At 31.5% G+C, this 14,937-nt stretch overlaps 1 protein-coding gene across 1 annotated transcript in view; it reads left to right on the forward strand.

Annotated features, from left to right (window-relative positions):
- Window positions 1-10,929, forward strand: part of Cadps (calcium-dependent secretion activator 1) — a 59,168-nt gene extending 48,239 nt beyond the window's left edge. The window contains exons 23-28 of the mRNA XM_085953888.1: window positions 143-301; window positions 1,518-1,598; window positions 3,041-3,175; window positions 7,120-7,259; window positions 7,344-7,446; window positions 9,996-10,929. Of these exons, the coding sequence (XP_085810014.1) occupies window positions 143-301; window positions 1,518-1,598; window positions 3,041-3,175; window positions 7,120-7,259; window positions 7,344-7,446; window positions 9,996-10,067 (690 nt within the window). The 3' untranslated portion in view covers window positions 10,068-10,929. The remainder of the gene's footprint in view (window positions 1-142; window positions 302-1,517; window positions 1,599-3,040; window positions 3,176-7,119; window positions 7,260-7,343; window positions 7,447-9,995) is intronic.
- The last annotated feature ends 4,008 nt before the right edge of the window (window positions 10,930-14,937 follow it).

The raw sequence follows: 14,937 nt of genomic DNA on the forward strand, positions 1-14,937 counted from the left end.
CTTCCCAGTACCTATCTTGATCTTGAAGACAAAAATGTGGCCTGTTTGGTTGTAGTGAGTTCTTGAGGATCGCTGACATTGTAGGTACGACAATGTTTGAGTTTGCTATCGATATGTCATTACATTTTTTTTAAATTTCTAGCACTCTTACCATAGTCGGATGGACAAATTAATAGATGAGTGTATTACGACCATGACAACTGGTCTGAGCAGTCGACTCCTTGCCGTATTAGAAGCAGTCATGGCAAAGCTCGCAAGATTTGACGAAGGCAGTCTTATTGGATCTTTACTAACCATGGCTGTAAGTAATATTAAGTACCTACTTACTTTTAATGGTAAAAAAGATTATAATATAGGTAGTTATAACATTTGTATATACGTACTGTAATATACCATTTTGTAAGCCTCTAAATCAGTGGTGGCAAAACCGTGGCGCAGTGGATGATTACAAGTGGCACATTGCCTCTTTGCCTCCCCTAAGTAAAGCAGATCCTACACCTATCCTCATTTTCATGCCCCAACCGTGAACGTAAGCAGGAAGAAAAGATGCTTGAGTTGTATGGCGCATCTGAACTCGTTTGTGGAAAAAATTGGCGGATGGTATGCAAAGGGTCGGCCACCCCTACTGTAAATAGTTGCGAAACTATATATATGGCTTTGAAAAAATTCAAAAGAATCTGATTTGAATATAAAAAAATATTTGAATTTCACATGTGTCACATTGTACAGATCGCTTTACACGGAAGGCGCAAGGGGTAATTGTTGCCGGTGCGAGCGATGGTCAAGAAATATTTTAGAAAAAAGATGCGTGTAAACATGTGAAGAGAATACACGTTTCTTTAAAATTAACTAAAATTTTTATTTTTGGAATTACGATATTATGTTGAATAACTGAATAAAATGAAGGAAAAATTATTACTCGAGGCCTTCTTCATACTGGAGACCAAGAAATAATATTGTTTCTGGAGTTAAATTCAAAAGTGTCGCCTGTACAGGTAGTTGGAGCGTGTCTGGAAACTTGTACATATGCAGTTCGCCGTATCACACTTCACCGTAAAATGTTGAATCAGAAATGGCCGTATATTAAAGACCGTCCGACCTCTTCGGATCGTATAGTACTGACATAAAATTCATGTCTAAATAAAATACGGTTCTTGTCGCTTTTACACTTTACAGGAAGCCAACAGCAAACAAATTATGAAAATAGCCGATATACTGGATTATTTGTTAGATTAGGTTAGGTTTTCATTCTTGAATTCATGAATTTTGTCAAAATCAGCTATGAAAATTGAATTAACGTTCATATTGAATCCAATAAAATTGGAGACCGTATAGTAGGTATACGGTCATCTCTTTCCGATAAGAAAGCTCACGGCGAACTCTGCCATGGTGAAATATTTTATGTACAATTTACATGTAACCAGTTTGGAGCGCCTTCGACCCCACAGTACCTATTTAATTAGAACTTAAAATATTTCCCAACTATTCTGTTAATAATATATATTTTTCATTTCCAGAATGTCTCTGGCTCCGGTAAAGATATGGGACAAGGTTATGTAACATTCATGAGAAATTGCATGGATCAAATTAGATCGAAGGTAAGTAAATAATTATTACGTATATAAATTATTATTAGTCTAAATTATATTGAAATAAGTTCCCATTTGAATGCAAAAGTTAATAGTATGGATGTATGTGAACAATGATCGCACGGGTGACTGTGCTGTATATCATTGCATCTCAGTGGCGAAGGGTGGAGGTAGGCTGTTAAGATTCGCTATAAATAGTGCACACTAAACTTTGTTAGTCATGTGTATTTGTTTTTATTGAACTAAGACTACAATTTACAGATGGTGTTAGTTAGTTTTTGAAAATCAATTAAACCCTGCCCAAACGAAACCATAATAGTTTTGGCCTAATTTGGGCGATACGACAAAATTGTGCACACTTTTTCATTCATAGTTATTTGTTTTCGTTGGATTAAAAATACATATTACACATATTGTTGGTTCATTTTTTTTATTTCATTAAGCCCTGCCTAAACCAAACTATAATAAATAAAAAATATTATTCTATCTATAAAATATTCAAAGTTATGTATGATTTAATTGCATAATTTTAGATATTTTATAGATAGACATGTATTTTTTGACTATTATCTAATATCGCTTGGTTTCTCAGGGTTTAATTTAATTTTAAAAACTAACCAACACTTTCTGTGAATTGTAGTCTTATTTCAATGACAAAAAATATGTATGTCTGAAAAAGTTTATTGTGCACTATTTATGGCGGATCTTAACAGCCTACCTCCACCCTTCGCCACTGTTGCATCTGAGGGTAGCAGTAGATAACTCTTTTAAGTAGATATCTATTAGGGAATCCAATCCCGGGGTCCCGGACAATCTTCGATACCTATGAATCCCGGGATTAGTAAACATAATCACGAAACCGTTGGGATTCATTTTTTTATCAATCACAATCAATTATTATAATATGTACAAAATTATGTTAGTTAAGTGTATGTACCTGCACATGTCACAGGGAGAATCGCCGGATGCTCAAGGATAATAAATAACCAAGGGGGGACATGCTCAGCGTACGTCAAAATGAAGGTTTTATGCTATTTTCAGAGCACAACCCTGGACATTCCTTAAACATTGTAGATAATCTATTTATATTATTTTGAAGCCTTATTATCCTTTATGAATTTTAAACATTTATTGACTGCATAAAGTATTTTTATTAATCGAAACCGAAATCCCGGGATCAAAATTTTGGCTTGGGATTGTATTCCCTAGTATCTATCATATCGGATGGGATAAGTACCAGATATTCACGGGTTATAACAACTGTGTGGTTGTAAACACCAATGGAAAATTATCATATTATATATTTATTTAATTTCGTAATGAAAGTCTCATGATCGATTTGCTAATTCCATTAAAAGAAGATCTATTTAATTTCAATTGCATAAATGTAACATAAACACAACTATATGTAACATATTCACACATTCACACACGATCAAAACATTTTACAGGTGACAGACGAATTATGGATTCTGACATTATTCGAGCAGTGGTATGCCGCTCAACTGAATTTAGTCAGCAATTGGTTGAATGAGAGACCAGCTCTTCACCCTCATCAATGTGCCTGTCTATCCATCATTGTTAAGGTAACCATTGAAAATTATTAATTTATCAGTCGTATTAATTATATATAAGTGTTACAACTCAGAATCGATTGCAAATAAATAAGTAAGTAATAAAAACAACGTCTACGATAGCCGAGCGGTTAACGCGTCAGCTTATAATGTCGTGGGTCCCAGGTTCGAATCCTGGGTCTGGCAAGTACCTACACATATTGATTTTAAATTTGTTTTTTGGTGTCACAGTGTGGACCTAATGGGTTGAGCAAGTTTGGCTAACATGCATTTCTCGTAAAACCAAAAATCTGTTAATACAAACCTCCAGGGGCCCATATCATCTTCTTAGAATCGGACATGGTCAAAAAAAAATATATACAATATTTCGTTGTTGTATTACTACGACTCCAATCAATAGTGACACATGTAAAAAAAAATTAATTAAGAAATCATTTATCATAATATAACAATCAGTTTGGTTTGGTTCGGCAAGGTTTAATCGAATTATAAAAACTAACCAACACCATCTGCAATTTATATTCTTTGTTGAATGAAAACAAATAAGGGTGAATAAGAAAGATCAGTGTGTACTATTTATGTCAGATCTCCACAGCCTACCTCCACCCTTCGCTACTGACACCTTGTCAAGTAATTGCGTGTCCAAAAAATTTCACATTTGACATGACCTCAATTCTGTATTTGGTGGTCGCACACTTGATCGTCAAACGACTACCTTGGATTTTAGTACATTTGGAGATAATAAAGTAAAACTTTATGTGAGGCGTCTAATTACAAAAAGTCCACAATTCAATATTTTCGGGAAAGAAAGTTTTTATGTTTCAAGCTTCAATTATTTGTTATAACGTGAGATTATTTTTTCCGTTGTATTTTATGTCGAAATTAGAACCAAATGGCAATTTGTTTCAGCCGATAAACTCTTAAATGTAATAAATATAGGCAAAATAAAATTGGATGTAGCGCTACTTGTACCTCACTTTTTAATTTGTTCCGTATAAGACACATATTTCCGTGGCACTCTCATGAGTTTACCAGATGCTACAGCATGGGAGATGCCATTTCCAATATTAAACGTTCCCTTATTGGTTGACTTAAACACGCGCAAAATCAACCAAGCTTTAAATAATATGAAACACGGACTTGGCGCTTTTTGTAATAAATCGAGACTTAAAATATTTTTTTTCGTAGGGTTATGTCGCGTTTTGGAATTTATAGGTCAATATATCGACCCTTAATCGGCAGAACAACGTAAGCGACAATTCATAAATTTTAGAGGAGAAGGTTTTTTCTTAATTATTTCCGTAATTAGTTCTAAAAATGAATTCTGTTAATGTGGTTACTAATAATTGGTTACTGCCTATACGGAAATTATAAAACAATTGCATTAATGCTTTTAGTTTTCGAGATAGTGGCGGTAACGCTGTTTTGCTTATGTCTATGACGCGATATTTTTTCCAGGCATGTCGCTTACGCTATTTGGCGTAGTTGTTTTTATTTATAAATTTCATGCTAATTATCATGCCAGGGCATTAATAATTAAGTAATAAAATAAATAACATAAGTACCCATTTATTTTACGAAAGGGGGCGTTGTTAAATAAATTAAAAATACTTTTTAAATTAATATTTTTGCTTGTAGATACTTAACCACATAGGTAAAATAAAAATAAATGATTGGTATTTTTAAGGGTTCGCTTATATTATTAATATTATTAGGTATTGTTATTTTTCAAAATGAAATATGTACGTATCTACTCGTACATAATTAAGTACGGGGACCTACTAATTATGATAAAATAAAATTGTAATCTTACAAAAAAATTATTGTCCCTTATTTTTTAAGCAGTAATCGCTGTATTATCCTCATTCACATCTTCCTGATCGGATTCCGGTAAAGTATCTTCCACTGATAATCTATGTGGCAGTTTCATAAACTCGTCCGTCATCTCTGAGGGATATTACATTTAACACAGATACTTTAAAGATCGTTATACTCGATCTCCGATATTGGTGATTTAGCACTATACAGCAAGGGTGGCTGGCGTTTAAAGCATCACAGCATTTGATCGGGATCTGATGACATTTTCTAGGTCTAACAGTTTAGTCCTACTGTCACCAGAGTAGGTACAATATTTGGTAAGTTTTTTTAAATTATGCCTTTTGTAATTCACCAAATTAATTTTGAACTTTGAAGCAATGCAAGTAGCAGCGAGAGATTTCCAGTCACGGAATTCTGCATATGAAATGATGACCTAGCGTTGGAAATGATGGTGGGTCATTCTGATAGTGCCCAAACTACTCTGATTATAAATGACTCAATTCTCGCATGAATGGAATCGACCAGCATCGTAGTACGACCAGTTGGTCTATTCTATACTTTATAGACCGCTAAAGTGATAGATATTATCAAACTTAGGGTAGGTTTGTATAAAAGTATTAGTACTTATTGCAACAATTACAACCAACGTATTGTAATTGTTGCAATAAGTGCTGTATTCTAACAGCAGTAAGAGAGGTGCTGTTAAAATGTAGCGCTTATTGCAACAATTGCAATCAACGTATTGTAATTGTTACAATAAGTGCTAATTCTATGATACAAACCTACTCTAAGTTTGATAATATTTATCACTTTATCACTTTAGCGGTCGATAAATACAGAATAGACCCACTGGTAATAGAAAATGTATTTCTATCAATTCAATGAAAGTTGAATTTTTCATAATATAAAATAGCATAGCCAGTGTTGCCCGGTTCTTATTCTGACCAATCACAGTATAATAAATCCTTGATTTTTTCCCGCTTTGTCAGTCCTATCCAAAGATTTGTGCATTATTTCGGAGATCTCATTACTGCCACGTTTACCATCAGTTTCACCCCATGAAAAGCAGTATCCATTATTTTTTCCACTTTCATAGATACTTTCATTATAGTATGCGTATTTTCGACTACGGAGTTTTTTGCACCTTCTCGAGGTCAAAACTTGCGCACAAAACATCATTGTGATTTTTACTTTTGGCCAGATCATTAAAGAACATCTCCTTGCATTTATCCTTTATGGTAAGGGGACATTTCTAAGTATCCATTTCAATTAGCCGATGTCTCTTGTCACCAGACATATTTGTTATTTTCTCGCAAAAAGAACTGTAGTATCTTTTTTGCTAGATGAAAACCCAAGTTGAACTTACTGTCTATTAAATACGTTTCTGAACATTCTGAATCACGACATTAGTGGATTCATTCAAAGAATCCAAATTTTCAGTATAAATTTTATATATATTTTCAACATTTCAAAAATCTACAGGAAGATACTATTATTCGTAGATTATTCCGACAGTAGTGAGATGAAACGGCGGGTAATTATTGTTTAATAAACTCTATTACCAGGTTTATTTTATCTCAGCCAGTTTTACTGGACGGCGCGAGCTTTGCTCCCAAATCGGTTTTCGCACAACTCACTACCAGACGGACCACCGAATAAACCGTACCGTAGCTTACACTATCAAATAACGTCGGTTACGTTGTTTTGCTCTACTTTATAATGCGGTACAAGTTAAAACGCTAAAAGGCACAGACCCTAAAAAAATGTCATGCGAATGAGATCGGGCTCTAATATTTTTGTCCTTTACGCGCTAGGTGATATTGAACGGTTCTCAGTTTAAAACGCAATTTACCAAAAAGTGTCGCTTACGTTGTTCTGCCGATTAAGGGTCGATATATTGTGTAAAATTATACAAAGAATACGTGCGTATTTTTTTCTCGATTTTGACCAAATGTGGACTTATCGGTTTTTGGAATTAGACGCCTCATATCGTCGTTTCCCACACAATATTTCCTATGTGGATTTTAGCACATTAGGAGATAATAAAGTAAAACTTTATGTCTATAATTTTGAAAGCAATTACAATCATGTTCATATCTCTTGAGATACCAATTTAATAATGTGGTATTGATTTTTAGAAAATGTACAGTGATTTTGAACTACAAGGAGTAATAGACGACAAACTTCATTGTAAAGCATATGTAGCAGTGTCGGCTCGGATGCAGGCGGAAGAAGCCACGTGTTCACTCATCATGTCGCAGAGAGGAGATGACTCACAGTGAGTTATATCTTATTGTTTAATTAAAATTACGTATTTGAAGTGACAGTGTGTATTCACTGGTTTGTTTCATCTGTTTTCTAGGGACGGCGGGGACGGTTCAGAAGATGGAGTTAAAGGAAAATCTAGATTGGAGGCGTTGGCTGAAGAAGGAAAACTTGGCAATGTTACTGCTGTAGTTGGAAAGGTAATACCATAATAGACTTCACCAAATTAGAATAATACAAACAAAATTACAAGTATTCAATTTAATTTTTATAATACTTAAGGGGGGACATGCTCAGCGTAGGTCAAAATTGAGCTTTTGTTCCATTTTCAAAGCATGATCCTGGACATACCTTAAACGGTGTAGATAATCTATTTATATAATTTTAAAGCCTTATTATCCTTTATATTTATTTTAATCATTTGATGACTGCATAATGTATTTTTATTACATAAAATAGTATTCTTTTAAACCTCTCGCTCTAATGTTTTAGAATATAGTCATATTTCAGTACATAACTGTGCAGTGGTGTTAAGATTTTTTACATTCATTAATTTTTAAACGCATTTATAAAACCATTAGTATAATTTATGACGAGATAATTTTAGTAAAATGTTTACGATAAAAAATTATATTGATAATCTCTGTGATCCCAAATTTGACAAGAATTAGGCATTTTATTATTCAAAAAATGGGCATGATTAACACATTTGAAGATAATTCTAAAGATATTAATTATAAGCTATGTCTTTGACCATTCAAGTGTAATAAACATCCTACGAATAATGATTGCTTTATAATAATTATTGACCTAAGAATAAGGTAGTGTTTTTTTGAAATACGCCATTTCTTTTGTCATCCCCCAGTGGTTAAGCTACAACATACGGCCGTAGCCATAAATTGACAAACTAAAATTAAAGTAGGGAGTAAGATCATGTTAACGTGCGTGTTTGAACATGTACCTAACCGAAAAAAAAAATCTTTTTTTTAACGTTACATGTTCAAACACGCGCGTTAACATCATTTCAATCATTCACTAATTCATTCAGACATTCAGTCAATAATTATTATAAAGCAATCATTATTCGTAGGATGTTTATCACACTTGAATGGTCAAAGACATAGCTTATAATTAATATCTTTAGAATTATCTTCAAATGTGTTAATCATGCCCATTTTTTGAATAATAAAATGCCTAATTCTTGTCAAATTTGGGATCACAGAGATTATCAATATAATTTTTTATCGTAAACATTTTACTAAAATTATCTCGTCATAAATTATACTAATGGTTTTATAAATGCGTTTAAAAATTAATGAATGTAAAAAATCTTAACACCACTGCACAGTTATGTACTGAAATATGACTATATTCTAAAACATTAGAGCGAGAGGTTTAAAAGAATACTATTTTATGTAATAAAAATACATTATGCAGTCATCAAATGTTTAAAATAAATATAAAGGATAATAAGGCTTCAAAATTATATAAATAGATTATCTACAACGCGTAAGGTATGTCCCAGGATCATGCTTTGAAAATAGAAAAAAAGCTCCATTTTGACCAACGCTGAGCACGTTCGCCCTTAAACATTTGTGCCTGTTTGTGCAGTAGAACTGAATGTACGCGTCTGAATCTCTCAGTCACATATTCAAATCTCACAGCTGGATTAAATTCACATGTTGTTAATGTAATTGGATCTAATGGGTTGATTAAGTAAATGATTACATATCAACCAACAGTTCAAATAGAAAAGATTATGAACGGGTCGATAATTTTCCGAAAGTGCGAGTTTTTATGGTATATATCTTCTATACCTACCAAACTACCTTAAACAGATAGATGCAATAACAGTATGTAGACATCAGCTAAAGATTAAAGATTTGCGGAGGCAACGATTTTCAGCGCCTAAAAAACTAATTTTTATGAAATATGCCATCAAAAATGGTATTAATATTTTTCCTTACATCTGCCATAGTATAAGCATTACATGGTTTGTCTACTCTCATGTGACGCCACTGCTTTGTACTTATATAAATAATGTATTATTTATGATCATTTAATTAGTTAAATTAGTATTATCATACAATATCTACAGACTTTGAAGATATCAGAAGTTGAATACCAGGCATATTAAAACCAAATCCTATGGAATGGTACAAAACTGTCATGTGACAACACATTGACTGCTGACTAGATAATTACTTTTTAATACTCACACAATGGCTGCTATTTTTTACGTGCAGTTGGTTTTGCACAAATTTCACAAGAGTTTTCAACTAAATAATAATACTTAAGTGTAGTGAAGCTGCTTGTTACTCGTGAAGGATTCAAAAATGAAAAAAGTACGGCCTGAGTGGACAGCGTTTGGTGGGGCGTGAGCGGTGTGCTCAACTCAAACGTTTAACCGTGTGTGAAATGTTCATAGACAATGTCTTTTTTTGGTTATACGTTTATACAGTTATACGTTTGACCGACCGCTGTGACCACTCAGGCCGTACAGTAAGTCTCATCTCATCTGAAATAGTAAATTACTCATAGAAACATAAGTTCTCAAACAAATGTTATCCAAAACTCAATTTTATTTTAGCTCTTCTGAAAATCAGTGATTATAGACCTATAATTTTCTTTTCCTTTCGCATACAGAATAATTATTTTGATGACTCGAAAATAAACTAGATTTTATACAATTTAAATAGGTAGGTACCCGAAGAAACCTTTTTGCTAATTTTGTTATTTGTCTTTTTAGGTTGGAAATATGTTTGGCAAAGGCATCGGCGAGCTGTCCACTAAATTCGGCGGCGCCTCCAGTTGGTTCTAGCTACCGCAAATTCCACTTGTGACCCTTCACACGAGGGCTTCTGGCTAGCGCCTGGCGGCTAGTCAGCGTGCGAAGCGGATGCCGCCACTCCGAGGCCCCGACTCATCGAGGAGAGCCTGAGACCTGTTCGGCGGGCGGCGGTCGGATCGGAAGAAGAAGATATATATTCACGGGAGACTTGAAACCATGGACTGTAATTATATTAGAAAAACTCAGATAGATAATTTTTAGGGCTCGCGCGACGGCACCACGTTTTGTGGCCAAAAATAGTTAAATTGTTGCGTCAACCGAATGAAAACCGATGTCTGCAATTGCCATATGAATAAAATAAAATTTGCGTGTTTTGTTAATGTAAAATTCTAATAATATCACAGTTGAGAGTATAACTTCTCTTCGTTTATCAACAAATCTCTAAAAAATCTATTTTTAGAAAAACTTAGTAAAAGCAAATTTATCTAAACTGGTTATCAATACAAAATTGCTAATAATAATATGTACTAAGCAGGGGGATCCAAATAAAACAAAAAAATATTTGAGTTATGACAATAAAAATTCGAATTATGTAATTTGTATTATATAATGTACTTAATATCACTGTATTACTTGGATACTATATAAATTGATGATACTTATAAATATTTAATATTCCTGTTTTGTGGCATACTCTCAATTTACTTTGTCTAGAAGTTTAAAAAAATAATAATTTAAAAGTAAAGCAAAAATGTGATTTTTATAATATGGCAATTCAGCATTAGGGTTTGGAATATTTACTTGCTTACTCGTATCGATCGTTGAATAATATACAATACGGTTGATATGTAAAGACTTAGCTTAATGAATAAATGAATAATTACTTATAATGAAAAAATAATAAAAGAAATTTAAATGCTATAAGATTATAAAAATTATGACTAGATCAGAAATGAGAAAAAAATGCTTCTTGCAAAAAGTTACCTACCGTGATCATAGAGTTAACGATAAATAAAAGTTGGGCTTCAAGTATTGTTACTATTGTAGTTGTTTTTGAAAAAAAATCAAGACTTATGCCGATCATCTTAGCGTGGTCAATCTATATTACGTTTTATTAACAAACGAATCACCAGTAGACATGCATTTTCGAACCGCTATGGTCACATATACTACATATTTAGTGCCTACCTACATTTTATTACATAATAACAGCCTTCATCGAGAAATGTTACACCTCTGATCAGCGGATAATAATATAAATTACATGTATGTGTTTTCATCCGGACTGAATTGAAGTGGTTTGGTATTGTGATTCTTAGATTAATTGTCAATAAATTGAAACTTCATAATATGTCATGTGGTTCTTATGTCTTTTAAAGTGTTGTATTATTAACAAATTTACCGTTCGATATGACATATTATGTTTCAACGATAGTAATGTGACCATAGCAGATTAGTGCCTACTTCCAATCAACTGTTTTATGCAAAATATCAATCACTAAAGTATTAACACATAAAAACAATTAATACGTTAATATTCCACAAGAGAATTCAATGACTTAGAACAAAACCACGTAAGCAAACGTAATAAAACGGCACTGGCTAGAAAGCAAAAAAATGTAATGAAAAATAATAATATAGTAATAAAAGAATAAAAATAAATCAAAACGAAAGAAGAAATATTTTTCCAATCTCCTCTTCTTAAAAAATAATCTCTCTTTTTGCTTATTTTCTCTTACTTAATTCTTATAAAATACAAAATAATACCTACCTTCATTTTATCTATAAGAACTAAAAAAAACTAAATAAATAATTATATATTTGAAAAATTTAACACAACTTTGCTATAACACATTATTCACTTTTCTTAGAATGTCACAAAATGGCTACTTTAAGCCGTGTGTACAATCAAAAAACTATCTTATTACTTAAATAATATTATAATAGCGACTGTAGCCATCGTTTTAATGTTTACTTTTTGATGAATACTCCAATAATAATAATAATAATAATGTATTTAAAGGATCGTAGAAAGTCTTGCAGCCAGTCATCTATTTTGAAAAAATGACCATTAAGAAACAAAATGTTATCAATAAAATTAAACTATATCATATTACAGAGAAAACGTGTTCTATAAAACCAATTATTTGGTATCATCATTTTGAAATAGTAGATTAAACGATATTTTAGTATTTTAATATTCAACGACACTACGAGTGTATAGATTTTTTGAAGTCTTGTAGATTGTTTGGCGGGAATCGAAAAGGATTATTGTTCTAAATATGAAATTCATTATACTGCCTATAATTTTGGTCATACCGATTGTTTGAAAACCTTGTAATTTCATTTGTTAAATTATAAATTGTTTTACATTCTAAAACAGTGTTTCTTAACCGGCGGTCCGCAGACATTTTCTGCTATCCTAAAACTTCTAATAAAATCTTGAAAACCTGTGTACCTGCAAGTATTAGTGCACTATGTTTTTGTGACGAAATCAAAATCAGACAGTTATTATACGTTAATTTATAAATAATATATTTTTATTTCTGTGTTAGCGGTCCGCAAAACGTTTCCCATATTTTTAGTAGTCCGCAGGTGTAAGAAGGTTGAGAAACACTTTAGAATCTACAACAATATGAAGTGAGAACTAAATCAGATAAAATTCTTCATATCTATTCTATGTATTTGCAAACAAGGATACATAAAATCAAAATCTAACAAAACTACCAGTGGCGAAGGGTGGAGGTAGGCTGTTAAGATCCGCCATAAATAGTGCACATTAAACTTTTTCAGACATACGTATATGTTTTCATTGAAATAAGACTACAATTTACAGAAAGTGTTGGTTAGTTTTTAAAATTCAATTAAACCCTGAGAAACCAAGCCATAATAGATAATAGTCAAAAAATACATGTCTATCTATAAAATATTTAAAATTATGCAATTAAATCATACATAACTTTGAATATTTTATAGATAGAATAATATTTTTTATTTATTATAGTTTGGTTCAGGCAGGGCTTAATGAATTTAAAAAATGAACCAACAATATGTGTAATATGTATCTTTAATCCAACGAAAACAAATAACTATGAATGAAAAAGTGTGCACAATTTTGTCGCATCGCCCAAATTAGGCCAAAACTATTATGGTTTCGTTTAGGCAGGGTTTAATTGATTTTAAAAAACTAACTAACACCATCTGTAAATTGTAGTCTTAGTTCAATAAAAACAAATACATATGACTAACAAAGTTTAGTGTGCACTATTTATAGCGAATCTTAACAGCCTACCTCCACCCTTCGCCACTGAAAACTACTGTATATATTCTTTACATAATAATATTATCTAATTTCACATAATATGACTTGTAATTTCCAAAACCCATCAAAAGAATTTAAAATAAAAAGTTGGAAAACTCAATGACAATTCATTTTAATGATGATGGATTTTAATTTAAATGATGATTTAATTTGTTTGTGATGATGTTACAAAGGGTTTTAAATTAATAATAATAATAACAAAGAACAAAATATGATTTCTTTTTAAAATGACTCTTCTTCAATCTTCATGAAAATTGTTATTTAAATTCAATGAAATACATAGTACTATTAAACAGAGAAGCTCAAAAAAATACTTAAATCATAATGTTATATAGATACAAAGTAATAAAAAAAAATATTTTCCTCTATATTATTATATAACGATATAATAAAATAATAAACTATATAAAAAAATATGTATATCCTTCTCACGGCATGTGCGCTTAACTAAAAATATTTAGTCTCTTACGTATTATGATCTTCTTCTATATTACTTATCTTATAATGATAATAAAACATATTGCCTATCGCTCTTAACTAGTAAGACATACTATACTTTGTTACCTTCCAAGTGTGGTGATCACGCGGTAGCGTGTCTGTCGGAACTGCGGTTTGAAACGATTTTGAGACGGTGACCGTGAAATCGCTGGAAATTTTCAGACTCCTTGTATAAAAATATTCATGAATATATTATTTATAGATAGCAATCGACCGCATTAAAAAAATCTATTTAGACGTAACGTCTGTCGCCTTCCCTATATAGAAATGCTTTCAGTAGATCTCCGGTAACTTTCCTTTTGTATCTGATATACGTATTATTGTATATATTTATTAAATGAATCGTTGCCCGAGCTAAATGTTTTGTATTATATTTAAATGAAAGTTAACAGTACCTAATAAATTCATGATGTATTTTTTTTACATCAGCGTCGAAAATATTTTATGAAAACATATCGAAAACGGTTGCGTGGATTCACCAGTTCTCCCTCAAAGGCGGTAATTATGCATTCTCCAAAAATTTTTTTTATTTCATCGTCATATTGATAAAATATAATTTAATATTACATTCAGTAATATACCTTCCAATATCATTTTGATCAATTCTATGAAATAAAAAATTAACTATTAGTTTGTAATACCCAATAAGAAAAATACAGGTCAACACATCGAATATTTTATATAAAAATACTTTTTAAAAAAGACTACAAATATACCTACAATAATGATTGGTCAGAGATTCGAAATTATTGTTGTTTTTGAAGTTTAGGAATAATTTTAATTGTTTTCTTTGTCATAGTTTGAAAATAATTAAGTAGGTACATACCTTAACGAATTTAAAAACAATAATAAAAAAGTGAATGTAGGTAACAATCTTCAATAATAACACAGGTTTTTTTATACTATTTCCACACATTTTAACCAAACAGGTCAACAATTTGAAAATGGTCCAGTAATAAACTAAATAACATTTAATTACAGAAAGAAAAATTAGTACAAATAAAACTTTTGGTATTATTTTATTATTATTAAATTAAAAAAGTCCTTCAACAAGAATTTATTAACAATTAGCAAAATTAT

Source organism: Rhyacophila brunnea, unplaced genomic scaffold (assembly GCF_057557595.1).
Source record: "Rhyacophila brunnea isolate RB1 unplaced genomic scaffold, BYU_Rbru_1.0 scaffold_4, whole genome shotgun sequence".
Lineage (NCBI taxonomy): Eukaryota > Metazoa > Arthropoda > Insecta > Trichoptera > Rhyacophilidae > Rhyacophila > Rhyacophila brunnea.